The following is a 26816-nucleotide window of genomic DNA, read 5'->3' on the forward strand; positions in this document are numbered from 1 at the left end:
ATCCATCCACCCACCCATCCACCCATCCACCCGTCCCCCCCATCCACCCTTACACCCATCCACCCATCCATCCACCCATCCACCCATCCACCCATCCACCCACCCATCCACCTATCCACCCATTCACTCATTCATCCACCCATCAGCTGGTCCATCCACCTGTCCACCCACCCATTCATAATTCATCCACTCATCCCCCTACCCATCCACTCATCCATCCACCCACCCACCCATCCACCCATCCACCCATTCACTCATTCATCCATCCACCCACCCATCCACCCATCCACCCATCCACCCATTCACTCATTCATCCATCCACCCACCCATCCACCCATCCACCCATCCACCCATTCACTCATTCATCCACCCACCCACCCATCCACCCATTCACCCATCCACCCACCCATCCACCTATCCACCCATTCACTCATTCATCCACCTATCCACTGGTCCATCTACCCATCCATCCATTCATTCACTCATTCATCTACCTACCCACCCAACCATTCACCCATCCACCTACCCACTCACCAATTCACCCATCCACATACCACCCACTCATCCAACTATCCACTCACCCATCCACTCTCCACTTGGCCACTCATTTATCCATCTATCCACCCACCTGCTTACTCATTTGCCCATCTCCCTGCCCACCCACCCTCCCACCCATCCAACAAATAAGCACTGAGCAAAGTGCCCAGCTTTACAAAAGATGCCAGGGACACAGATGAGTGAGACAGTCATGAACCTTGTTGCCTATGGGGAAGGCAGTCAAGAGCAGGTACACAGAGCGTGTTAGTTTGCACTTCTCTGCATGCCTAGGTTGGGAAGCTCACTGGTATGGAGGTCAGGGAAGGGTATCTGAGCTCCCTGGATGGCTCTAGATTCACATCCCAGGAAGGAAGAGCATCATTTTCAAGGTCAGCTGGGTGTGTGCCTGTCTGGAAGTGGAGCCACTGGGTCAGGAGGGCTGGTGAGGAGGACAGGGGCCTGCAGAGGAGCTGAGAGCCGGAGCCTGGTGGTTCTCAGAGGGTTTGGGCTGAGTGCTGTGTAGTAGCCACTCTCACCTGTGCTCCAAGGTTGGGTGGAGGTGCCCATGGTCTGGCTTACTCGAGGAGCTTCTCCTTGGGCCTTGCTTCCAGGAAAAGCCTCTGCAGATTAGTGTGGAAATCACTGCCATAGATGAAGGGGTATGGCTCCCGCCCCTTTTTTTCCTGTACTGGGGATTGAACTGGGGCCTTTTCACTGAGCTATATCCTCAGCCCTTTTAAAATTAAAAATTTTAAAACAAGGTCTCACTAAGTTGCTGAGTTGCCTGGTCTGGGTTCAAACTTGTGATCCTCATGCCTCTGCCTCCCAGAGCACTGGGATTGCCTGGCTCGCAGTAGTTCTGACCAGAGGGTTTCGACAGGCAGTCCCTGTGGAGCAGCACAGGGAGCTCTGGGAGCACTGGGGACCTTCTTTCTGTGGGTCTCCACACGTTTTTGTCCAGCCTAATGAGTGCTGACTGGGACAGATGCACAGGCACCAGGGGACACAGGTGACAGGCAGAAGGGGGACCCTGAGTGGACTCGCAGGAGGCAAGGGCAGTGGATGGCCATGGTGTCTTAGGGTTGGTCTCAGCAACCATATGCTCCTGGGGAAAGGTTTAGCCTCGGTGCATTTTTCTGTGGCCCCTTTTGGTCATGATACAGCATGGGGTGACTGAAAGTCTGGATCCTTCACACCTGTCTAGAGAGGAATAGCAGGCTAAGCTCTTGGCTTTGCGGTTTCTCCAGGGTTAGGACAGAGCTGAGACACTGGGGTCCTGCAACACCGACCCATGCAAAGGGGAACACGGCTCACCGAGAATGCTGGCTGACCTGGCTGAGCCCAACCCTGGGCTTTACTGCGCGTTATTAAACTCTTTTTTTTGAAGACTCGGTTGTGGCCAGGGGTGAGTCCTTAGGGGTGTCACTGGGGTGTGGCCTGGAAGGGTCACTGTCCCTCTCAGCTCCGATTTAGCTCAGTGGTTCCGCTGCCTGCCTCGCAAGTGCAAGGTCCTGAATTTGATCCCCGGTACCAAAAAAAAAAAAGTTAGTGTTTCCCTTGATGTTGCTCTGCTTCTTGGACCGCAAGCCCTGAGCTGCTGTCCTCCGCCCAGCGCTTCCACCCCGCCGCTCTGGGGAGCGGGCTGAGTGTGGACTGAAACCTCCACGCACTGTGGGCTGGAGTCCACCTTCCTGCAAGTTGCAGGTGTCGGGTATTATGTCTCAGGGACAAGGAAAATGACCGGGACACAAATGGAACACCCTGTCCTTGGGCCCGGTGGTGTGGTGGCAGGGAAGGGGGTGGTGCCCTGAAAACAGCTCATGCTCCCCCTGTAGCAAAAACGTCAGCCTCCTTGGAGAGACACACAGGAAGAAGAAACCAAGGCCATATCAAAGTTTTTTTTATTTGTTCCAGTCAAAAAAAGAGGAACACCTCAATATGTAAACAGTTTCCCTAACACAGCGAGTTCTTAAAGATATATATTGATTTTTTTATTCTAAAAACATTTGGCATTGTAGTGATTTCTCAATACATAATTTGTGCTTTCGCGTGGCGCATGCTTTCCTCTTGTCCGTGCACAGGCGTATTTGGAGTGGAGGAGAGGGACTCACGAAAGGACGGGAAGGAGGGGCAGGGGCCAAACCAGTACTGGAGCTCGACCTGGCTCTCCTGTTTAAAAGCGTGGTGGACAGGTCGGCAGTACTGACCTCAGAAGCGGATCTTAGTTACTTGATCATGAAGAAAAGTCAGAAGCCTTGGCTGGATTTTTTGAAAGATGAAATTCTGGGGTTTTTTTTGTTTTTTTTCCTATTCATCTCTAAAGGGTCATTGGTTTTGCTCAGAGAAAAGTGTTTTTTATATATTGCATTTTCTAGCATCTACACACATGTCTCCTACAACTCTGGTTATGATTTTGCTGGACATGTAGTGTATTACTACACACTACTGAAATTTCCCTAATTTTTTTCTGCTTTTCAAGGATTCACTCAATCATTTCAGAATGCTTGACAGTTGTGCTAAAGGACGTTTTGCTTTTATTCAATGAAAAGTGTTATTTTCATCAAATCTTAAAGATTTAAGAGCATTTTCAGCACTATGGTAGTTTTATTCACAGATTCTCTTCCTTAGTCCATGTTCGGTAGCCTGGAATTCCAAGTCTTCTACAATTTAGCACCAGTTTTCCAAATGCATGCTTTATCAAAGCCTACGATGAGCCACCCACCCTATGTAGGCTGGCCTAGGCACCATCCCCTGGGTGTCTGTCTTTGGACCCCTCCCATGCTGGGCCCTCAACCGGAAGTGCCTTCTCCCTGGGTCTCTCTCTTCCAAAGCCCACCTGGCCTGAAGTGATGTCCTTTCCTTCCCCATGATGCCATCTCCTACTGCTTACAAAGAAGCCGTTTTGCTTTCTGTCAATCCCAGCACATTTGTAATAGCTGCTCCTCTGTACTGGGTCCTCTCGTTCCTAACCCTAGACCTCAGTTTCAGTTGCTCTAAGTGTGAAGTGGAGTCAGCGTTTGTTCACAAGGCTTTGTGTGGCTTCATGCACCCAGCTCAGTGGTGTCACATGGTAGGAGGTGGCGGCCATGGGCTTGTTGAGGACAGTGGACAGGATGTTACTCTCTCTCTCTCAGAGTCTTCACAGCCTCTGGCCTAGGCCATCACTAACTGCATTTGAAGGGTTCACTAACTGTTTTGGGCAACACTCAGTCAAGTGTGTGCATATTTGGGACACTAACGTTTGGAGCATCAGATGTCTTTCTGAGTGCTTTGGGTTTTTTCCTGGTCTAGTTTAAGTTGGCTGCCAGGATTCCTGGAGAACAAAAATAACAACGTGTGGCAGCTCCCTGCATTGGTGAGCTTCCTATTACCTTGGAAGCGAAACACTATTTCTCTGCGGGATAGAAGCAGTCGATCAAAAACTCAAGTACTAGCTGTTTTTTTTCCCCCTTAAGCATGTTTGTGTTCTCTGGGAGTGGATACTGGATTTAGCACCTCGGTGGGCCCCTCGATGACACCCCTAGACTGTGGCTGCTGGACTCAGCTGAGCGTTCTGGGTCATGGTCAGAGTGAGAAATCCTGGTCAGAAGAAGCACATTTCCAGCCGTGCAACCTCCAAACGAGATTTCGTCTCAGTCTCAGCTGCACAGATTTACAATGAAAGAGGCAATTGAAACTTTGGCCCTGCCGTGGACTTTTGTACCAGTGAACTTCCGAGAAGAATTTTCTTTCTAGTTTAGCAGGTGGCTTGTATATTTTACTAGGCCCTAGGACATATTTTGGGCCTTAGTACTGTATGATGCTATTTTATTAGGAAAGACAAAATTAATTATCTTTCAATTAATTATTTTTCAATTAATAGAAGGAAAATAGCTACTAAATTCCACTATTGGTATATGACTAAAATAAAGCAGAAAAAAGTGGTATCTGTAAAAAAGAGGGCTATGGCTAAAATAAAGTAGTTAAATTAAAATGTCATTGTGGTTTAAGCTTTTTGCTTCCTTAATGATGTTCTATTGGCTTTAGCATTTGTGTTTTTCCCTGGGGTCCTAGATGCATGCTTCAGGGAAAAGAGCATTAGGTTTAGGTTAAAAACAAGGCCAGGAAATGCCAGGCTAGATGTGGTGGTGCACGCCTGTAATCCCAGCACTTAGGAGGCTGAGGCAGGAGGATTGTCAATGTGAGGCCAGCCTGGGCTACATAGCAAGTTCAAGGCTACCTGGATTGTATAACAAGACTCTGTCTCAAGAAACAAACTCAGCAACAGAGCAGAACAGAACAGAACAAGACGAAACACCTGACTTGCGATCACCTGTGGGAGCTTCGTGGATAAGCCTCAAGGGGTAGTTGTGCAGTTATTTTCTATCAGTGATGCTAACCCTCACTGGGCGTTTTCTACACAGAGGAGCCTGCAGTGCTTGCCTGGTAATGCCTTATTTATCCAGGAGGCGTCTTCCTCACACAGCGTCTATCTGCTGCCAGGTTTGGTGGTGGTGGAAGAGAAAGGAGAAGGATGTGATTGGCAAGGGGCTGCTGGAAACAAGTGTATGGTTGGTAGTTGAATTTCACTGCTATCAGCCAAGGGATCAGGGAAATAATAAAAAGGAAAAGACTCAAAACTCACCTGGGGCCGCATAGTGTAAGAGTAGTGTAGACCTGAACTGGCGATAGTGTGGATTGGAACTTATAAGAGTCACAGAAACAGAGCCTGGGGGGTTCAGATGCCTGCCGAGGAAGGCAAGAAAAGTAACAGCAGTTTACATGTTCTTCTCAAGCCCAGGGAACATTCATCAAGGAACACTGCATTCTGGGCCATAAAACACACTTTAACACATTTACAGTACAGAAATCCTACAGGGTCTGCCCCTAGATCACAAAGGAATTCAGCTAGAAATCAATAACAGAAAGATGGCTGAAAAATCTTCATTCTTTGAGATTACATGGCACACTTTTAAATACAATGAAGAAATCTCAAGAGAAATTAAAGAATATTTTGAAGTAAATGAAGACATAAGTACAACTTACACAGTGAAGGCTGTCCTTAGAGGGGAATTTGTAGTATTGAATGAACGTATTAGAAAAGGTCATCAGAAATCAATCATCTGGGCTTGGATCTTAGGAAAAGAAGAGCAAATTAAGTTCAAACTGAGCAGATGGAAAGAAATAGAAATTAGAGCTGTGATCATTGAAGTTAAAGATAGGAATTTCATTAAAACATCAGTGGAACCAAAGCTATTCTTTCAAAAGATCACGGAGAAGGGCTGGGAATTAAGCTCAGTGGTGCCGCCACTGCCTGGCAAGCGCAAGGTCCTGAGTTCGATTCCTAGTACTGAAAAAGAGAGAGAGAGAGATTGCAAATTACTACTATCAGAAAGAAAAGAGGAGACATTGCTACAGATCTCATACATATTGGTAGGATAATGAAGGAAAGTTTTGAACAGCCCTTTGTCTCTCAATTTGATAACCTAGGTGAAATGGATGAAGTCCTTGAAAGATATCATCTGTCAAAACTAATACCAGAAGAAATGATTAATCTATTGAATAGGCCTATATTTATTAAAAATTGGAGTAAATGATTAATAACTTTCCCACACAAAAAGCACTAGGCCCAGATAGGTTCACTCGTGAATTCTACCAAACATTTCTTTACAGTCTCTTTCAGAGGACAGAAATAGAGGGAATACTTTTAAACTCATTCTAGGAGTTCAGTATTGCCCTAATACCAAAACCAGACAAAGATATTGCAAGAAAAAAACCTTCAGATCAATATCTCTAATGAATGTAGATGCAGAAATCCTCAATAAAATGTTTACAAATTGAGTCCAACAAAGTAGTAAAAAAATTATTCAGCACAGTTAAGTGGAACTTATTCCAGGTAAACAAAGGCTGGTTTAACATTCAAAAACCAATTATTGCAACCCATATTAACAGGCTAAAGAAGAAAAATTGATCACATCAATAGATGCAGAAAAATAATTTGATAAATTCCAATAATGATTCATGGTAAAAATCCTCAATAAACTGGGAATAATGGAGAAATTCCACTACTTCGCAAGTTATATTCAAAACACTTTTTAGCTATTATCATACTCAAAAGTGAGAAACTCAAAACTTTCTCACTAAAATAAGATCAGGAACAAAGCAGAGATCTCTTCTCATCATTGCTTTTCTTTTCTCTTTTTCTCTTTCTTTCTTTCTTTTTTTTAGACAGGTTCTCACCACCTTTCCCAGGCTGACCTTGAACTTGGAATCCTCGCAACTCAGCCTCCTGTGTAGCTGGACTTACAGGCGTGTGCCACTGCGCCTGGCTCAGCACTGCTTTTCAACATGATATGGGAAACACTGGCTCATGAAATAAGACATAAAAAGGAAATAAAAGGTGTACTGATTGGGAAAGAAGAAACAAAACCTTGTTTGCTGATGATGTGATTCTCTATGTAGAAAATCTGAAAGAACTGATGAAACTCTCCTATTTTAAAAATAATCCATTATAGCAAGGTTATAAGGTACAAACTTAATGTGCAAAAGACAATTGCTTTCCTACATACCATCTACGAACAGTGGAATTCAAAATTAAAAGCACAGTACCATATAAATTAGCAACTCAAAGAGTGAAATGCTTAGGTATAAATCTAACAAAACAGGTACAAGATCTATATGAGGAAAATTACAAAACTCTGATGAAAGGTATTAGGAAGAACTAAAAAAGTGGAGATATATTCCATGCACATGGAAAAGAAGTCTCAGTTTTGACTAGTGGTTTGCGCTTCCAACTTGATCTACAGAGCCATTACATCACCAAAGACCCTGCAGGTTACTTTATAATACAAACTCATTCTAAAGTTTACAAGAAGAAACAAGATTCAGGATAGACAACTCCCTATTAAGGAACTGCACAAGATCAGACGACTGACAGCGTGAGACCCCAAGCCTTAGTATAAATTCACAGTAATTAAGACAATATAGTATTGGAAAAAGAAAGAGGAACTAACCAAAAGAAGAGCATTGAGAGCCTATGAATAGATTCACATAAATACAGATGACTGATCTTTGACAAAGAAGAAAAGACAGTCTTTTCAGCAAACGGTATTGGAACAATTGGACATCTGCACTAGGAATCTAATGAAAAAAGAAATCTAAACATCGACTTTACACTCTTCTCAAAAATTGACTACAGATCTAATATGCAAAATTAAAAAACCTCTAGAAGGGGCTGGGGATTTAGCTCAGTGGTTCTGCTGCCTGCCTCGAAAGCACAGGACCCGAGTTCGACCCCCGGTACCAAAAAAACCCTCAAACCCCAAAAACCTCTAGAAGATAATGTAAGAGAAAACTTAGAGAATCTTGAGTATGGCAGTGACCTTTTAGATACAACATCAAAGGCACGATTCATGATGGCTGGTAAGCTGGATTTAATTAAATCGATAAACTTCCGTCCTACAAAAAATGTCAGAGAATGACAAGACAAACCACAAGACTGGGAGAAAATATTTGTGAAAGATACATCTGATAAGAACTATTATCCAAAATATACAAAGAGCTTTTAAAATTCAACAACAAGACAACAAACAACCTAATTATAACATGGATGCAAGACCAGGGCAAACACCTTTGCCAGAAAGGCTATAGAAATGGAAAGTAAGCATAGGAAAAGATGTTTAACATTATATACCAGTAGCAAATTAAGACCACAATAAAATATGACTGCGCACTTATTAGAATGGCCAAAATCCAAAACTTGGACAACACTGAATGTGGATGAGGATATGGGAAACAGCGACTCTCATTCATGGCTGGTAGAGTCCAAAATGGCAGACCCCTTTGAGAGGCAGTTTGGTAGTTTCTTACAAAAGTAAGTGTAGTCATATCATACACTAGCACAATCGTATTTCTTGGTTTTGCCTAAATGAACTGAAAAACTGTCCCTACAAAAACCTACAGAGATGTTAAGAGGAGCTTTATTTATAATTGCCAAAACTTGGAAGGAACCCAAATACCTTTAGTGAACAGATAAACTGTGATACATCCAGAAAATGAAATATTGTTCAGTGCTAAAAAATAGAAGAGCTACCAAGCCATGAAAAGACATGGAGAAGTGAAAGAATCTGACTTGAGAAGGCTGTACACTGTGTGATTCCAACTATCTGATATTCTGGAAAAGGCAAAACTGGAGACTGTGGAAGGATCAGTAGCTGCTACCACCGGGGCCAGGGAGGGATGAACAGACAGAGCACGAAGCGCATTAGGGCCACAGAACCACTCTCTATGAAACTGTAACGGCAGACCTATGTCATTGGGCATTTGCCCAATCACGCAGAATGTACTACCCCAGGAGTGAGTGAGGTCATCAGCTGTAATGGACACACCCCTGTGGCGTGACAGGTCAATAATGGGGCACATAGGGACTCCGTACTTTCTGCTTAATTTTTCAATGAACCCAAAGTTTCTCTAAAAAGTAACATTTATCAATGAAAAGAAAAAGAAGAGGAGAAAGGTGTTTCAAAGCAGTCCAGTGAATTATCCAGGACCCCACAGCTAACCTGGGGGCAGGACCAGAATCCTGGTCCCCTAAACCTGAGTCCAGGGTTTCCCCAGAGCTTAGAGAGAAAGGTGGTTCTATGGCCCACGGCCTGTGGGTTGAGCAAAGTGTCCGGTATGGTTAAGAAAGAATACCACCATGATGGCAGGGGAAATGTGATCTTCACTCTTAAGGCTTATGTTTCCTAGAATGTACTTATGAGAACCAGCTCATACCTGACTGGAAAGAAGTGTGTATATATGAGAGTGTGTGTGTACATGTGTGTTTATGTGTGTGCATATGTATGTGTGCATGGGAAGGCAGTTGTATTTTTGTGAGTTAATGTGTTGGTTAAAGAGGTCTGAGAATGCTATCACCTTGCTGTTTCATGGGGACAGATCTGGAGACGCCAGCAGGGAGGAATCTCGCAATCACAGGCTTGCTGTAACGGACTGGAAAATGACTGGGAGGAAAGTTCCCACTGTGGCTGTCTAGGTGGTGGAAAGTTTTCATCTGTCCTCTGAGCCTGTGGAGACCCGACAAGCCCACCAGGCCAGGAGCAACTTTGGGATCTGCTGAGACGCCCTCTGGTGTGCTGGAATCAGATCTGTCAGTTTCTCCCTTCACGTCAGCTAAAGAGCCACTGTCCCCAGAATCTCCCGAAGTCTGTGTTCAGGTACGGTTGGTCTACTCAGAGCTCTTCCTGGTCAGCAGAGTTTACTTCTGCCGGGTCCAGGGGCCGGACTGAATCCAGCTTTGCAGGCATCAGTGCTCAGTTCTACCCTTCCAGGCTGGTATAAACGGATCTTTCCTCAGGATCAAAGCCAGATGGGAAATGGCACAGCCATCTGGGAATATTGCACCCTGGAGCAAAAATGAGTTATCTTTGCCTTGAAATTAGGTTTCCTAAAAGAATCTACACTTACAAATTTTAAGTGCTTTTATTAATCCTTGGGCTTATTATTGAAACTCTGTTTTGGGCCATTTTCAATCTTGTGGGCAGAGTTTACTTACTGATTAGGAAGATGGCAGTTCTGTGGACATTTGTTACGTTAGAGAATGTGAATGTGTTTTTGGAGGTTTTTGTAAGGCAAATGCTGGGGTGTGTGTGGGAAGGGTTGTTTAGAGAAAAGCTTTTCAGAAGCAACACGGCCATTATTAAATTTGAGCCATCCTAAGCAGGCACAGGAACGTTTGTGGGGGGACTGCCCTGGTCTCCGTGGTTTCCCCCAAGGCTGTCTGTAGGTGGATCATCCCTGGAGCCTCAGCCCCCTCCAGCCTGCAGCCTGCACAAGAGTGGTCCTTGCAGATAGGCTGGAGGTTGCCATGGCAGCAGCCACCGCACCTCCTGGGTTACCGAGGAGTGCCAGGCTTTCCCCCAGAACGCAGCCTGTGCAGATGGCGGGGGAGGGGGGTAGGTCACTGTGCTGACACAGGCAGGTGCCTGAGTCACTGCAGAACCCTGTGCGCGTGTCACTGGGTGGCCACTGCTCCAGAATGAAATTAACCTCAAAGGGGAGGGGCCAGGAAAGATCAAATGGTGGTGGTGAGTTGAGGAGGGAGGTTAAGATAGAGCAGAGGGGGAAAATGCTTGCATGAGCATTTGCTGTCCTGAGAAAAGCCGCGTGGGCCCCTGGGGCAGCCCAAGTCGTGTCCCTGTGTGTCTCCATCCAGGTGAGAGCCTTGAGTTCAGGCGGGACGCTTGGTTTGCTGTTCGAGTCTGGTGACCTTGGGAAAACGAGGACAAGATTTTTATTGATTGTGGGGTGGGTTCAAACAGACCAAATCATCAGACTTTCTTAAAAAGTGAGGACAGGTCAGATTATGCAGAACAGTGGTCTGGGGACTGACTGAGTCTGTCATGATTCCCTAAGGTGAGAATTTCTACAGGGTGAAGAAGCAGGTATCTGAAGAACCCCCCCACCCCCCCAAAATACTTTCAATTGCATTTGGAAAATCAGTTGTTTTGGGGATTTCCTTGACTCCATTTTTGCTTTAGCATTACCTTTCTTGGATTTACACATAGGTGGGTCCCCCTGGTGTTAATGGAGACTACAGGCTTGGGTGAGCCATCACTGCAGACCCCATCGGGTGCATGCTAAGCTTAGACACAGGGTCCTCTGTGGTTATGGGTTCATTGTCCCATGGGTGGGAACCAGAGCCTGCTCAGCCTAGCGGCCTCAGCAGGTGAGCATGGTTAACGCTCTGGGCCTGCCTGGGGCTGAGGGAGGGCATCACTCACACCGCTCCCGGAGGCAGTACTGCTGAGAGATGATGCCAGGATGGAGCCTGGTATGGCCAGATCTCAGGACAGTGGTCCTTCCCATCCTCTGAGAACAGTCTGAAGACTCAGAGGCTCAGCTCATGCACGGCTGGCTGGACTCCAGCTCTGTGACTCCCACGGGTCATTTCTGAGTTGTGTTTCGTGGTGACAGACCCAGCACTGATACTCTCTGTAAGACGCTGAGCCTGGACCAAGGTCTGAGTCACCAAAAGTCTGATCTTATGCTCTTGGGATACCTTGCTTTTTGGATGAGCATTATATGGTTTCTGTTAACATTTTAGAAATGATGATGAATCACGTTTATTTCACTAGTGTTGGTTGGTAGTGGGTATTTACATTGCCTGAGAAAAACAGCCCTTCTTATTCTTAGAACGATTGGCTAAGGTGATATCACAGCATGTATGATCAGTGTGAATATAATGGGTACTGAGCCTTAATCTTGAAATGGTCAATTATGCTTCGACAGTGAGAACGTTTCATCCTCTGGAAGTGAGATCTATGTGGTCTTGATTCTCTGGCCAACCACAGTACACATTAGGATTCACGTCTAGAGTCTAAAAATGACTTTACAGATACATTTTCATCAGTGATACAGTTCCACCACTTAATCACGCAATCACCCTAGTGAGAACTATTCTTGTGTATTTTGAAAGTATTTTGCTTTCCTTCCCTTAGTAATTCTATTGGAATTAGGTGGATGCAGGAAGCTTTATTTGCCAAGGCATTGAGGTCAAGTAAAAGTTTGGCTCCTTTTACATTTATTTAAGTTTTATGGTGTTGAACTTTGAGATTTGTTTCCTTCCACTTTGTTGTATTGCTCTTCCATGAGGGTGAAGGGTCCCAAGCTTTTGCACGGTCTTCTTGAAAGACACCATTGTCTACTTAGTTTTAGACATGAGGCCACATCCACCATTTATCTGCAACAACACGCAAGGATTCATTGCAAAATATGTTCTTTCCTGCCTAATTTTCAGGAAAGTGCCCATCAGAGAACCTGATATGTTTTCCCACAGAACCAATAAGATAAAGAACTGAACTTGGCCGACTGTGTCTGGCATTAGAAACGCTTTCTTAGAACACAAGTGACTTCAAGTTAGTGACACTCACGCATGTCATTTAGTATCGATGTATCCACAAACCCCATTGTCTGGATCCCATCCATCCAGCGTTTCCGCAGTTACCAATCGTCACCTGGTGCTTCACAGGAGGCCACACAATCGTGCAGAGCTCTTGGCAGAGAACCTCTGGGGTTTCCAAGAGAAGCGTTCAGTTCCTTATTCACACATTAGACCTCTAGCTGAGGGGCTAGAGAAAGGCTGGATAGCGTAATCACACACGAGCCGTCATCCTAGGGCCATCTTTGCCACATGCATCACCTGTAGCCCAGAGGAAACTGGCAAAGAAGCAGAGATAGCTCAGTGGCCTTGCTAGTTCTCCTCCAAGAGAGCGGAAGACAGAGGCCTCAGCGGGGAGTGGAGGAGGAGGAGGGTGGGTGGGTTCGAGACAGAACCAGGGGGCCCATTGAGCAGGCGGGCAGGGAAAAGGAAGCCTTCTTTCTCTGAGCCCCACCCTAGGCTTGTGAAGCAGGTGCCTTTTTATCAGAAAATTTGTTCTGTTTTCTTGAAACAGATTTATGAGTGGCTCCGATAGATTTATACCAGAAAAGGTATAAATGCTTCCGTGCTTCCTAGGCGCCTCTTAAGAGTGCAGTACCATTCCCAGTAGTACTATTAGTACCATTACTTCCTCAGTGTTAATACCCCTTCACACTACAGTGCAGGGGGTCGGGGATGAGCTTTGCCTGTAAGGAGCCAGCTAGTAAACATTTCAGTCTTTGCCGGCCGTATGGTCCCTGCTGCAATTACTCAGCTCTGCTAGTGGAGGTTGTTGAAATCAGCCACGGGTGGGCAAAACATAAATAAGTGGGCCTAGCTGTGCTCCAATAAGACTTCATCTGTGGATACTGGAATTTAAATTTCATATGATTTTCACATGTCACAGAACAGCCTTGGTTTCCTTCCGACCATTTGTAAATGTGAACAGCAGTCTTAGCTCACAGGTGGTGTAAGGACAGGCAGCAGGCCAGTTTCTGTTCACAGACTTGGTCTGCCCAACTGTTTTTTTTTTTTTTTTTGTAGTAAAAAGAGCTCCTGGCTTAGAGCTTTGCGACATGGATTTAAGACCACGATCAGTGACTTTCTGGTCTTGTAACCTTGGGGAAATTACTTTGCCAAAACTCTAGTTTTCCACCTAGAACAATGTAAATTATAATATTCAGCCTCCCGTGTGGGTTAGAATTAAATGAGATGATTTGTACGGGTGCTCAAAATTTACCACACCACATGGGTTGCAAAATTGTTTTGTTATTACTGTGCAACCCCCTGATAGGATTTTGGCTTCTAGGTGACTCTCTGCATCCAAAAGCCCTCCAAGACATCAAGGGCAGAACTATTGGAAAGAAATTTGTTTTATTCAATTTTAAATCAAAGAACAACATTTTCGTAAATATATGTTGGCCATAAAGTCTAGAAAGAAGATAATATGACTTGGCTGTATTGTAATGTAATATCAACGAACTGTATATTATGTTTTTGTTACCTTTGTTTTTCAACTTTATAGCCAGCCATTGAGAGGAAGGCAACCTGGAAGATAACGTTTGCCACGTGTGGGGTGTTTAATGGGCAGCCACCCTCCCGACTCTTCTAAATCACACAGAGAATCACCCAGTTCAAGGACGGAAGACTGAGAAGGTGCCATACTGTGTTAGAAGGGACTTACTATTGTGTCTTCTCAGCTAAGACCTCCTGTCCTCCCAGTGTGGTCATGGAATTTCCCACAGCATTCTTGTGCTTTCTTTCTCTGTCTACCTATTCCCACCTCTACCGCTGGTTTCTGAATATCCCAAAGATACTGGTTTAAATCTAAATTTAAAGAACGCAGGGGTGAGGAGAAAGCAAGAAACTAGAAATATTAGAAGATGCAGGGAAGGAAAGCATAAGAACATTGCTCTGGAGACTTGAATGTAGACTTTTAAACGAAGTCAGCGATAATTTTTACATTAGGGTACTGAAAAATGAACATGTCAGAGGTCTAGTTGGGTTAGACCTGTGAAGAGAAAATTGTGCTTTAAGAAATAGGTTGACAGTTTTAGAGAGAAGAGCTGGATTTCTGTTAGGGAAACTAGGATACTAAATTGGATCAATAGATTTGGAACCAGACGACTAGGGAAAGAGAAGGGAGGGACAGGGGGAAGGAGGGAGTGGGGTAAGAGAGCGTTTCATTTCACGGACACGGCGTGGCTGCGTGTGGGGAACACCACGTTTGCCCGACAGTTCTTGGGACAGCCAAGAAACAAGAGACTTTCTTAATCACTGAAGTTGGTTTCCCGCTGGGTGGAAGTTGGGTGGGTGGAAGTGAAACAGACAGCCCCAAGGAGTCCCCAGCCCCCAGGAAGTCACCCCTCCAGCTCCACATGCCCTCTGCTCCAGGAGTACCTTGGTCTGTCACACTGGGGTCACCTGGGACAAATGACACCTACAGTCCAAGGTTCTTATCAAACTCGTGGATCCCACCAGGCTTTAGGGAAAATTGACTCAACGACACCAACTGAACGCCCCAAATATCTCCTTGACAGTGACCTCATTGGTTAGGGTCCCATTCCCATCAGCTTATTGATTTTCATAGCACTTGTCTTGCTAACAGGGGGAGTGCAGGACCGGGTCTCAGAAATAGAAAGGGCAGAAATTGTGGGGTCAATTTTGTTGAACTGTCTTAATGCAAAAAACCCCATTCCCTACTTGCTGCTTAGAAAATTGTCTTAACGAACTTCTTTCAGTTCCAAATTTTAACAGTTGACACAAAATACACCGTTAAACTGTGTTCTCAGTAACTGTAGAAAAATAGACATGTTTGAGAGGGACATCCTAATAAAAGGTCCTTCAGGAGCATCCTCCTTTACAGATTCAGAGAGCTCACATTACAAAAAACGAGATTTGGTTCCAGTCTGTCTCCAACTACAGTGACAGCGAGACAGTGGGCACCCTGTCGCAGAGGCAGAACTGCCATGGTGCAAGTCTTGACAAGGTCTCGGTTCTCTTTGCTAAAGGACAGCAAGAGGCCATCAGGCCCCGGACTGCAATGGCAACACAACCATGGGAAGCGTTTGTCCTTCAAGCCTTAGCCATGGGTTGAAAAAGGCCCAGTGGGTTTTCATGAGTGGACGGAGCAGATGTTTTGCAGCCCCTACTTCGTCTTGCTTGGTGCCACAGGCCAGGACGACCTTCCTAAGGCTACCACAAGGTCAGGCTGCCGCACGGGTATTGGGCTCCCTCCTCCTCGACTACTTCCTCCTAAGGGTGCATGGGATGGACACACGACTCAACAGATAACCGATGCCAACAATGAAACGGTGAAAACAGGAAAGGGCTACAACCAACAGCTTGGGTTTCCAAAGAGCCATGCCAAGAAATGGGTACCCCGATGCCAGGTTTCTGCAGTGGAAGAGACCCCGGATGTTCAGTGGAAGCGCTGCTCTCCTTAGCTCTGGGGTGTCCTTTTCAGTAGGCAGGGTCCCCGACTACAGCAAAGGCCTGTGTAGCCTGTTGGGAAGGCGAGGGAGACAGAGGGACGACCAGCTTGATCTCTTCCACCTCCGAGGTGCAAGGCTTCAAACTGAGCACAGCTGTAGGAGCTGAAAATAGACTTGGATCCATTCAATGAATATTCATGATGGGCCACTGTGTTAAAGAACAAACAGTTTATAAATGCAAAATTAATGTGAAAGATCTGTCACAGTGCAAAATCTCCACCTGCCCCTGAGGTTTTGTCTAAGATTCTCTTTCTTTTCTTATTTGTTTTTCGTTTTGAAGTTTAGATTTTCAGTACAAAACACCCTTCTTCCCTCCCTCCCTCCCCCTCCCTCCCTCCCTTCCTTCTTTCCTCTTTGCACATTAAAATGAATTAAGGCTACCATTTTTTGTTTGTTCTCTTTTGATCAAAAGACACTTTGGATTCAATTTTTAAATAATGCCACACTCTAGAGAGAGATTCTTAGACAGTCACCAAAATTGTTGATCTAGTCTTTGAACAGTGAACTCTGGTCATTTAAAACTAAAAGAGAAGAAGGAGAAGGAGAAGAAGAGGAGGAGGAAGAAGGGGAAGAAGAAGGGGAAGAAGGGGAAGAGGAAGAAGAAGAGGGGGAGGGGGAGGAGGAGGAAGAGGAAGAGGAAGAGGAAGAAGAAAAAAAAATCCCAATTCAAGAAATACTGATGAATAGGCCCCTGGGACAGGCAAGATCTCATCCTCAGAGCGCCAGGTGGAGCCAAAGCATTTGAGAGACCAGTGCACACAATCTGTCGCCTGCCACCCGCCTTCCTGAATTTCATGGCGTTAGGCCCAGACCATCTTCTGCTAACTTACCACGTCACCTTTTAACAGTCTGTGGTTTCTCATGATTGAGGGTGGAACAGTTGGAGACTCAGTGGTTTTACATAAAACTCTCCTAAACTGTTGTATTCCAAAGGGCAACAGCTCATGTGAACAGCAGCAGTGGGACACTGGTGACATCCCCAGGTGTCCTGTGCCTGGCCTTCTCTCCCAGGAAGATCCGTGAGGCCCTTGTTATCTTTGTAAACGTATCACAGTATGTCAGCGTGTTGGTGGTGGGTCCTGCCGTCTGCTAGACCTCTCAACTGCCACCAGACCTATGGCTTATTAGATTTAACAAAAGGATCCGTGAGGGACAGAGAAGTACCCTAAGGGCTGCCAGGCAGGGACCCAGAACAAAGGCCATGCCTTAAATAATGTGGAAAATGCAGACATCAAAACAGAAATGCCTACTGTACGCTGGGAATCTTTTTTTTCTTCTTATTTCTAAAGTTATATATCTAAAATTACGTTAATGATACATCTATGTACATTATTTAGAAGTTCTGTTCTACAGTTCTTTTGTACATGCTGGGTTTTATTTCTAATTGCCAAAAGAAAATAATTTCATAAGGCAAATGTATGTACAGGGTTTGTCTGTCTTGAGCTCACCTAGGTCCTATGCCTGCTGTACCGATGCGGACAAGCCCCTCACCTGTGGTAGATAAACGTGTTGGGATCTATAAAACGGAGGCCACGCTCTGCTACTTACTTTGAGATAAATAGGCACCAGTGACCATACTTGTCACGGGCCAGGTAAAATCTTTGACACTCTCTTTTGAGTGGCCTGGTATTGTACAACACATGCAGGTAAAAGTGGCTTTGATCCCTAGAAGTTAAAAGTTGGTATTTTGGGAGGAGATCAAGCTTGAGCCACAAAAGCGGGCATGTGGCATTGTGACCCGATCCACGTCTACCTTGTCAAACTGAACAACTGAGAGAGGGCAGGTGGATATTTTACACCTTGAAGATTGGTTTTCTGGTAATGGCAAAATCAAACATAAGTAAATAAAGCACGAGGTACGAGAGACAGACGAGAAAGGAGATGAGAGACAGGCAGGCTGTGCCCGGGGCGGAAGCTGCTAGAAGGGGCTGCCCGGCAAGGGCCTACACTTTGGATTCGTCCTCTAGGTTCGCCACGTCACCATTCCTTTCCGCTTGCTCCTCGGGGCTCTTGTCTTCCTGCTCCGTCTCCAGTTCCGCGTGCTGGTTGAGCTTGCTGGACACAGACCAGCTGAGGGGCAGCTCCGCCCTGCTGGCCAGCTCGGCCAGCTCTTTGGCACTGAGGGATGGGGTGCTAGTCTCGTAGGTCTCGTGGAAGCTGTTGTAGTCGACTTCGTAGAACCCGTCCTCCAGCGTCAGCACCGGGGTGAACCGGTAACCCCAGAGGATCTCGCTGGTGATGTAGGAGCTCCGAGCCTGGCACGTCATCCCTGCGGAGAGGAGAGCCGGGGAGAGAGTGAGGCCGGGGTCACACGCGGCTGTGCAGACCGGGGCCGGCAGGGGGCGCCGCAGCGACGGTGTCTCTGCTGCTGCCTGGAGCCGGGGGCGGGCGCCGTGGGAGAGCCACCCAGGCCTGCACTCCCGGCACCGGGCAGGCGAGTGTGCGCACGCACACGGCCCCGTGCGTGCGTGCGTGGGTGTGGCGGTGCTTTGTGGCCACTCAACTCCTCCAGACGCTTTGCCCGGGGCCTGACAGCCTGCAGTTCTTTGGTCCTAGGCTTAGAGTGAAGTCTGGCTGGCGACCCACCCGCCGCTGCCTTGAAGCTGAGGCTGGATGAGCTACCTCTCCCACCCGGCCGTGACACCCAGGCGTGGCTCTGACCCCTAACGACTTTTCTTCTTCATAAGGATGAGTCTTTCTCTAGTTTGCACAAAATACCACGTGACCAGGGCAGCCCAGGATCAGGACTTGCAAATGTGAAGGCACAGAAGGGACCGGACCTTCTCCCTGTCTTCTATTAGAAACGAAAGGGGCACAACCCACCCGCTCCAAGATACGGGGGAGAGGGGCCACTTGTGTACCTTTCCTGGGGTCAATCAAAGATCTCTGTTATGAAACCACGAGGAAGCAAACCTCCATTCACTCACTCAAGGCTGACTTCTCCTTTAGAAAAGTAGGCGCAGAGTCAGGGGCTCGTGAGACATTAAAGGGGTTATGAATGTGTTTTAATTTATTTTAAAATCTGAGTTAAGGGCCGGGGATTTAGTTCAGTGGTTCCACCTCCTGCCTCGAAAGTGCAAGGTCTCGAGTTCGATCCCTGGTACGTACCCCCCCCCCCCCCCCCAAACATCTAAGGCCCGGGGATTTAGCTCACTGGTTTCACCGCCTGCGGCCCAAGCGCAAGGACCCCGGTAACAACAACAACAACAAAAGTTCCAAAAAAATTAAAATCTGAGTTAAAATGAACTTTTTGTTAGAAGAAAATGTTAATATACTCATCTTTATACCAACAGAAGTATAAAATATAATTAAATTTCTTTTTGTTAGAGTAAGGGACCCACAAGGGCAAGGTCAGCAAGGGCTCATGAAGGTCATGCTGTGGCCTCGTGTCCACCCCAGGAAGCCAGGCAGTGAGTCAGGGTGACGGCTGTCAGCAGTGACACGTCTTAGGCAACTGCCTGGAGCCGGAGGAGGGTGGGTTGGGGTCACAGGTACTGAGTTTGCTCCTTGGGTCTGGAAGGGAAACTGGAGAGTAAGCTCCGATCAGGTTGGTCAAGTAAAAAATACAGAAGGCAAAAAGGGCTGGTATTGGGGATGCTAAGGGAGATGTAACCACAGAAATTGCAGGGCCCAGCACAAGAGGATGCTGCACATAACTTTTAACATAGAGAGGAAGTGGACAATGCTTTAAAATCATAACTTACTGATATTTAGTAAAAAATGAAAAGCTGTAATAAGTGAATATGACACAGAGCCAGTGATTAAAAGACTCCCATAAAGAAATTACAAAGTGCAGTCAATTTTAAAGAAAAGTTGAAAGAAACATTTTAGGGGGAGATCATGATAATCATGTCGCCAAGAAATACAAAAGGATCATTTTCCACTCATTTTATAAGGCAAATAAAAATAATAATGATAATAGTAAAGTAAAAAATATAGTATTAGTGGGCAGGGGATTTAGCTCAGTGGTTTCACCACCTGCTGCGTGAGTGCAAGGGCCCGAGTTGGATCCCTGGTACCCAAAACAAAACAAAACAAAAACCCCCACAAAAATATAGTATTAGGAAGAAAAAGAAGAGACAAAAAAAGAAAGAAAATGTTAAGCCCATATCCATTGCATGGTGCAAAAAAATCCTAGAGAAAATGTTCAGAAACCAAATCCAACAGATTATAAAGAAAAGATACATCACGACCAAATTGGGTTTTTCTTAGGAATGCAAGAGTGGTTTAACATTAGGAAGCGGATTGTGTAATACATCATATGAACAAATTGAAAGATCAAGTAAGAAGGGCTGGGGACGGGGCTCCTCGCTGGGCTCAATTAACAGCACAAGAGAGAAGGAGGAGGAGGAGGAGGAGGGGGAATCTGTTGGAAAACAGTACAGAAGATTTAGATAAGGAGAGAGATATATATGTTTATGGATAGCCTGGTTAAAAACACCCTAAAGATGTCAGTTTTCTCCCAAATTGCTTTATAGAATCAATGTAATTCCAACAAACCACTTCTTAAATTTAAAAAATTTTTATTTTTATTTTTGGTTTTTTGAGCTAGGGCCTCACTATGTAGTTCAGGCTGTTCTTAAACTCACTATGTAGCCCAGGCTGGTTTCAAACTCATGACGATCTTCCTGCCTCAGTGTCTCAAGTGGTGGGATTACAGGCGTGCACCACCATGCCCTGCTTTTAAATTATTTTAAAACATGGATTTATTAGGTTAATAAATGATAAAGAAATGGAGCCAAAATACTGCTGGAGAAGAATAAATTGCAGAGACTTAACCTAGTAGATCTCAGAACATACTTAGTAACTATGCATGGGTAACAGGAAACACCCACTGACTGTTCACAGCAGTACTGTCAGTCATAAGTTGGCAGAGGTGCTGTATATTCACGTCATGGAATCTTATTTTATTATTTCATTTTATGTTTGAGACAGAGTCTGGTTATGTAGCCCAGGCTGGCCTTGAACTCATGGCCATCCTCCTGCCTCAGCTCCCCCAGCACTGGGATTATAGGCAGGTACCACCACACCCAGCCACATCTGTGGAATTTTGAGACATAAAAATGAATAAAGTATATGTGCAGGGCACACTATGGGTGAATCCTAAAGACAATCTTGAGTGAAAAGGCAAGTAGTGTAGAAGAAATAGAAAATGGTTAAAATAAGTATAAGTCAGTGAATAATATCATTTAAGGAGAATCACAATTACTTTTTAAAGAGAACAATGGATTGTGAAAAGCAAGTAGTTATATAGGAGTTGGGAAGAATACAGAAATAGGTATAATGAGTAGTAACTTTCTAGCTTTTAAATGGAGCGGTCAAGTTACAGTTTTTATTATTATATTGGTAACACAATCTGTGTTGTACATTATCTTGTACTTATACTATATAAATATTTTTTTCTTGAGACAGGGTCTTGCTATGATTTCCAGAGTAACCTTGAATTAACTGTGTAGCCCAGGCTGGCCTCGAACTTGTGGCGATCCTCCTGCCTCAGCCTCCCAAGTGCTAGGATCACAGGCGTGTGCCACCACACTCAGCTCACATACTGTGTTTTCACAAATCACCGAATTCCACTTTTGCTGGAACATTAGCCTGCTTGTTATCTTCTGTACGGAGGCCCTGCAGTTTGGTGTGTTCAAAACTGTTAACTGTTCATCTATTTGGAGGGAGGAGCTGTTGGTGGATGCCTCAGTGACTGAAGATCAGAGTGCAGGTGGAGAAGGGTGTCCAGCTCTGGATGGGGGCGAATCCCGCTTTGCTCTGCCTGCCTGATCTCTCGGGGCCCAGTGGAGTAGATGTTGTTTGCCCACGCTGGTGAGGGCCGATCCTCTCCACTTCCTCTGAGTCACACTCGTCTCTCTGGGAAGCCCGCACAGACACATCCTGGAATGGTGAGTCTCTCATTGTCTGGGTAACTGGTAGCCCAGTCACACTCACAGAGAAAACTAACCACCGCAGGAGGCTGCTTGATTTCCACAGTCTTGTCTGGTCAAAGTTATTTCCCCAAAGGTGTGTAGTGTGTTTTCTAAAAATTGCTTCATTTGACAATTTCTCCACGGAGAGTTTCTCTGTTTGGAGCCCTAGTTGATCTTCCAAGAGTTAACTCAGAACGAAGTGTGTGGAAACAGCCCGTGTTCGGGTGGTTGTTTCATTCCTTGATAAGCCATGAGGAGAGTAAGCGTGGAGGGGGAGAACCTGTCATGGCGGTGATTGGGACCCATCCGAGGAGCCGGGGAAGAACCTGAGACACAGCTGAGGGATCTGTGACAAACACTGGCACGGGTCCTGCAAGGTCAGGATTTAATAGGAAAAGCCCTATTTTTAGATTCAGTGACAGTTATGACCGGAGGGGTTTGTGTGCAGAGTAGCAATGTGACGAGGGCCAGTCTCAGAGATCCCTGGGTAAAGCCAGTGGGATAGTCAGTTAGACAGTGCATCAACATCACCTGGAACATGAGATCGAAAAGACAAAATGGATAGAAACCATGCTCACCACTTTTGAATTCTGCAAAATAAGTCTCTGTCGCTGCTGGCTATGGTGGCGTACACCTGTAACCAGTGAGGCAGGAGGATTGCCCCAAGTTTAAGGCCAGCCTGAACTACACAGTGAGATCTTGGCTCAAAAAACCAAACAACCAACAAACAAAAAGCAACATGCTGCCCACTTCAGAAGTGCAAGGTTCTGAGTTTGATCCCCAGTATCAAAAGAAAAAAAAAAGCAACAGAAAACTCTATTGCCAATATTGAAAAAAGAGAATCGATTATAGAAGTTTTGTTATTTTATCTCAAATGCCAGGCTACAGGGTGTGGTATTTTCTGGTTCTTTCGTCTTTGTCCTTATCCTAGGTAGAACTTGCCTGGGGGAATAATGTTGATAATTTACCAAGCCCAGTGTCAAAAAGAAACAGCCTAGTGTTGTTTCCAGTATAAATTTGACTTTGGTTTCTTCGATTCTGCCAGTTGCTGATCATCTAGATAAGTGTGGTCCCTGACTTGTGCTCAAGGTAAAAATCTCTTCAACAGACATCTGTGTTTCATTTGTTACCCCAAACTGGAGGGCTGGCCCACCAGGTTCACTTTCAGTCATGCAAAAAACATTTGAAAAGTTCATTTAGAAATGGCTCTTAAAAGACATTCTACATCTGTACACTTCATTCTACTCTTTCCAAGTACTTGATGGATTTATAAACAGTATTTATTAAATACTTGATGGATTTATTAAAGCAGTAAGTATTATTTATTGTTTATTGTGGGCCAGGCACTGGGTGCTTATGTGCATCAACCACTTCGTCCTTCCGACAGCTTTCTGGGGTTGATGTGGCTATGATCTTTGTTGCACAGGTGAGCAAACTAAGGTGAAGAGAAGGCTAAATAACTTCTCTGGGTTACACTGTGTCTGCCCTGAAAATTCATAGCTTGAAGTCCTGGCTCCGGTGTGGCACTTTTTGGAAACTGGGTTTTAGGGAGATAGTTAAGGCTAAGGAAGTCAGAAGGGTAGAGTGTAACCCTTTAATCCTGTCCTCACAGGAAGAGGAGGAGACAGCACAGCAGGGACCAGGCACAGAGCCAGAAGCCAGTAGCCAGAAGCCAGGAAGGCGCCTCACCAAGAGCAGATCCTGGGGTGCGCTGTTCTTAGACTTCTGGCCTGAAATGTCTGTCAATTCAGTCCACTTTGTCATGGCAGCTCGAGCAGATGAATGGGTTCAGTGAGGGTGGAGCCAGTTTTCTCAGGGAGACCTACGGTCTCATTTCTATATTCGGAGGCAGAGACCATGTGTTGATTTTGATCTTTATAATTCTCATAGCGCCCCACACTTAGGGGTTGGTACCGTATATCAACCACAGTGATGTGTAGTATGTGAATAAAGTGGAGTTCAGAGGAGGATTGTAGCCACAGTGTCCTGGGGGTAACTCTGTTGCCAACAGCCCCTGACCTCCATTTGCAAACTGCCTTTCCCTCCTATCTGCTGTGTGCTCCTTACCAGCTCTCCATTTAGCCCACCCTTGTTTACCTCGCCCTCCACACAAATGCTGTTTAGTCTTTCCCAAGAACAGGGGCAGTGGCTGCTCCTGTCTTTGGAAAATTGCCTGGAGATGCCAAGCAATGTTCATTCTTTTTATAAGAAATCATGAGATGCCCTCAAGTCAAACCTCAAACTGACAGATTTTTCCTCTATTTGTTCCATTTTATATTTCTATCTCTTTTCTCTAATACTGAAAACCTGAGTTCCCCTAAAAATCTATGTATTTGTCCTTGGCTCTATTCTAAAAAACACATGCAACTGTTTTGGAATTAATACAGGAATTGTTATACAAGCCTCAGACCTCAAAGCCAAGGACCAGACGTTCTTCCAGTTGAGAGAGGAAAATCCACCTGACCCTATGTATGCAGCCTAGAAAGCCCCAAGGTATGTGCCAGGATTTTTGAGGACCAATCAGAGACTGCCCAATGCACCTGAAAGTCAGAAAGCTCCCTTGTTTCCAAAAAATTCTACTCTAATGGAACACTCACCAAGAGTATCTTAAGACTTCTGCTCTTTACTCCATAAACCCATTGTCCTTTCCAAGTAGCAGACTTTGATGGTAGCAGATTTCCTTGCATGATCTGAATAAATGGCCCTTTGTTAATTCTACAGCTGCTCTGTGTTCTTTTGACACCATCAACCATACACTGAAGAGGTAGCATGGCAACGTGCTTTGTAATCGTAGAATATTCCCATGGAGTTCATACAATCAAAGTACTGTGCTCAAAAGTCACTTGAACTCATTCTTTTTTTAATATGTGGTTATGTTATCCATTGGGTAACTAGTTGGGATCATTTGTTTGTTTTGTATTTCTTTTAGGATTAGCTTTTGTCATTTTTTTTTAAATGTGTAGATTTATTAAACGGTTCAAAAATTTTGCCAGGCTAAAAAGATTTCTTCAGAAAAGCCTCATTTCCTTCCCTGCCATGCTTTCTCCCCTGTTCTGTCCACTTGCTCTAGCTCTCCTGGGCACATTCTTGTTCTCCACCCTCTCCCCACGGGGAGAATGCTTTGGGATGAGGACCTGAATACCAGCTTCCTTCTGCTAAAGGAACTGGAAATCACTGAATCGGCTGGTTTCCTTTTTCAGCAAACTGGATCTCCATGACCACAAGCCGTGGGAGCAGCAGGCTGACAGGCTGAGGCTTCAGTCTGGCGCCCAGTGTGTCAGCGTGACCTGCAAGCTGCCGCCTGGCTGTCTGCCTGACTGTCACGGTGGACGAACAGTGACCAGGCTGGAGGTTTGAGGGCCACACACTAAAGTGCTCAATACTGGGCTCCGTCTGGGGCCCCGCTAGCGAGTCTCTTCCTTCCTGTGTGCAGCGAGAAAGCAACGAGACTGTCCTTGGAGAATCTGCAGCAGTGGCTAGCAGGTTGTCCCTTCCAGTAGTGTTTTGTGGTTTGTTGACTCTTTTATGGAACAAAAGGCCTGCGGGATGAGCCATGGTGAGGCCAGGTCTTGCTACTGAGGTCTGGCTTGCTTCATGCACGGCTGTTCTTTGAACATTTCAAAGTACTCTTTGATGTCTTGAGATCTGAAGCCCTCCTCATGAATGATCCAAATTATTCTGCACTTTTCAGGCAGTGGCTCTTAAATTTAGTCAGAGATGCTTTGGGAATCTGGTGAGACTCCTGGATGCCTATCTCTTAAGCTAAATATACAGGCAGGAATTTGCAAACGGTCAGGGACTCGTTGGCTTGCTGAAGCCCATGAAGCTCAGGTTCAGACAAAACAGAAGGAAACAAACAGAAGAGAAAACTGAGTGTGGGTTGGGGAAATGTGTGCAGGCGTGCAGCGGGCAGAGGCTTATGGGAAAACAGAAGGGGAGGAAGTGAGGATTAATTCAAACGGTGGCTGGATTACAGGTCCCTCGAGTGCCTTTCTGTGTTTGGAGCTGCCCAGCAGGGTTGTAGTTGTCAATATTTGTCTGTGTTTTTCTTGAGTCTGGAACTGGGGGTTCCCATGGGCAGGAACTCTTTGCCTTGACCATTCTGTGTTTAGCAGTATACCCAGTAAGTATTTATTAATAACTAAATGGGTGAAAAGGCACAGGTGATAAGAATTCATTTATTCATTCACCACATATGTGCTGAGGACCTGTGATGTGCCAGGTGCCCTGGGGTAGAATGGTCGTGGTCCTTGAGTCACTGTTGGGAATGAGATAGACATTCAAATTGATGTAAAATCACAACCATGATAAATGCAGTGTGAAGCAGCTTCTTCTGTAAGACTATAGAAAAGGGATCTGCTGTGGGAATTCGTGGAAATGCCCCTCGGGATGTGATTTTGCTCTGAGATTTGAAGCATAAGCCCCTGGGTAGGTGGATAGGGTAAGGGCCGGGGGACATGGCCTGCAGAAGGAAGGCCTGTGGCAGGCGGGTTCCCGGGCCACTCAAGAACCTTAAAGAGGGCTAGGATGCTGGAATGGGGAGAGAGCTGGGCATGAAATAGGAATATTGCTCTGGCTGCAGAGGGGAAGATGCCTCAGAGGCAGGCTAAGTAAGTACATGTGGAAGTAGACAGGAAGTGACTTGAAGAGTACGAAGAGGAAGTGACAGTATTGGGACTAGAAGAGAATCTGTGGTGATGAAGCAGCTGGTGGACAGTCCCCTGTGATGAATTACAGTGGACCCTCGAGTTACGACCGGCTGTGTCATGGCGGGAAAGACCTGGAATTTCTGATGACACATTTCCTTTCTGAAGTAGAAAGGCAGATGGGGAGGTTTGGCATTTTTTGTGGTGAATAATTTGACCAGAGAAACAGGAATTAGACAGGTGGACAGTCAGGGATTTTCATTGCCCTACATCTCTTTCTTCTCCTTCTTCCCAGCATAGTCATGTACAACATAATGGCATTTTG

The 26816-nt window shown here is 45.6% G+C and overlaps 1 protein-coding gene across 3 annotated transcripts in view; it reads right to left on the bottom strand.

Annotated features, from left to right (window-relative positions):
- Window positions 1-2422: 2422 nt before the first annotated feature.
- Window positions 2423-26816, bottom strand: part of Kcnj6 (potassium inwardly rectifying channel subfamily J member 6) — a 251331-nt gene continuing 226937 nt past the window's right edge. The window contains exons 4-6 of one of the 3 annotated variants that reach the window (XM_004842378.3): window positions 16758-18196; window positions 12447-16075; window positions 2423-10783 (exon numbers count right to left, since the gene is read on the bottom strand). In XM_004842378.3, the coding sequence (XP_004842435.1) occupies window positions 17871-18196 (326 nt within the window). In that variant the 3' untranslated portion in view covers window positions 2423-10783; window positions 12447-16075; window positions 16758-17870. Of the gene's footprint in view, window positions 16076-16757; window positions 18197-26816 lie in introns of those variants that run through there. The other 2 variants (XM_087212257.1, XM_087212262.1) reach the window with 2 other exon arrangements.

The sequence above is a fragment of the Heterocephalus glaber genome, unplaced genomic scaffold, assembly GCF_053883595.1.
Source record: "Heterocephalus glaber isolate CG9 unplaced genomic scaffold, H.glaber_assembly_v1.0 deba00000122, whole genome shotgun sequence".
Lineage (NCBI taxonomy): Eukaryota > Metazoa > Chordata > Mammalia > Rodentia > Bathyergidae > Heterocephalus > Heterocephalus glaber.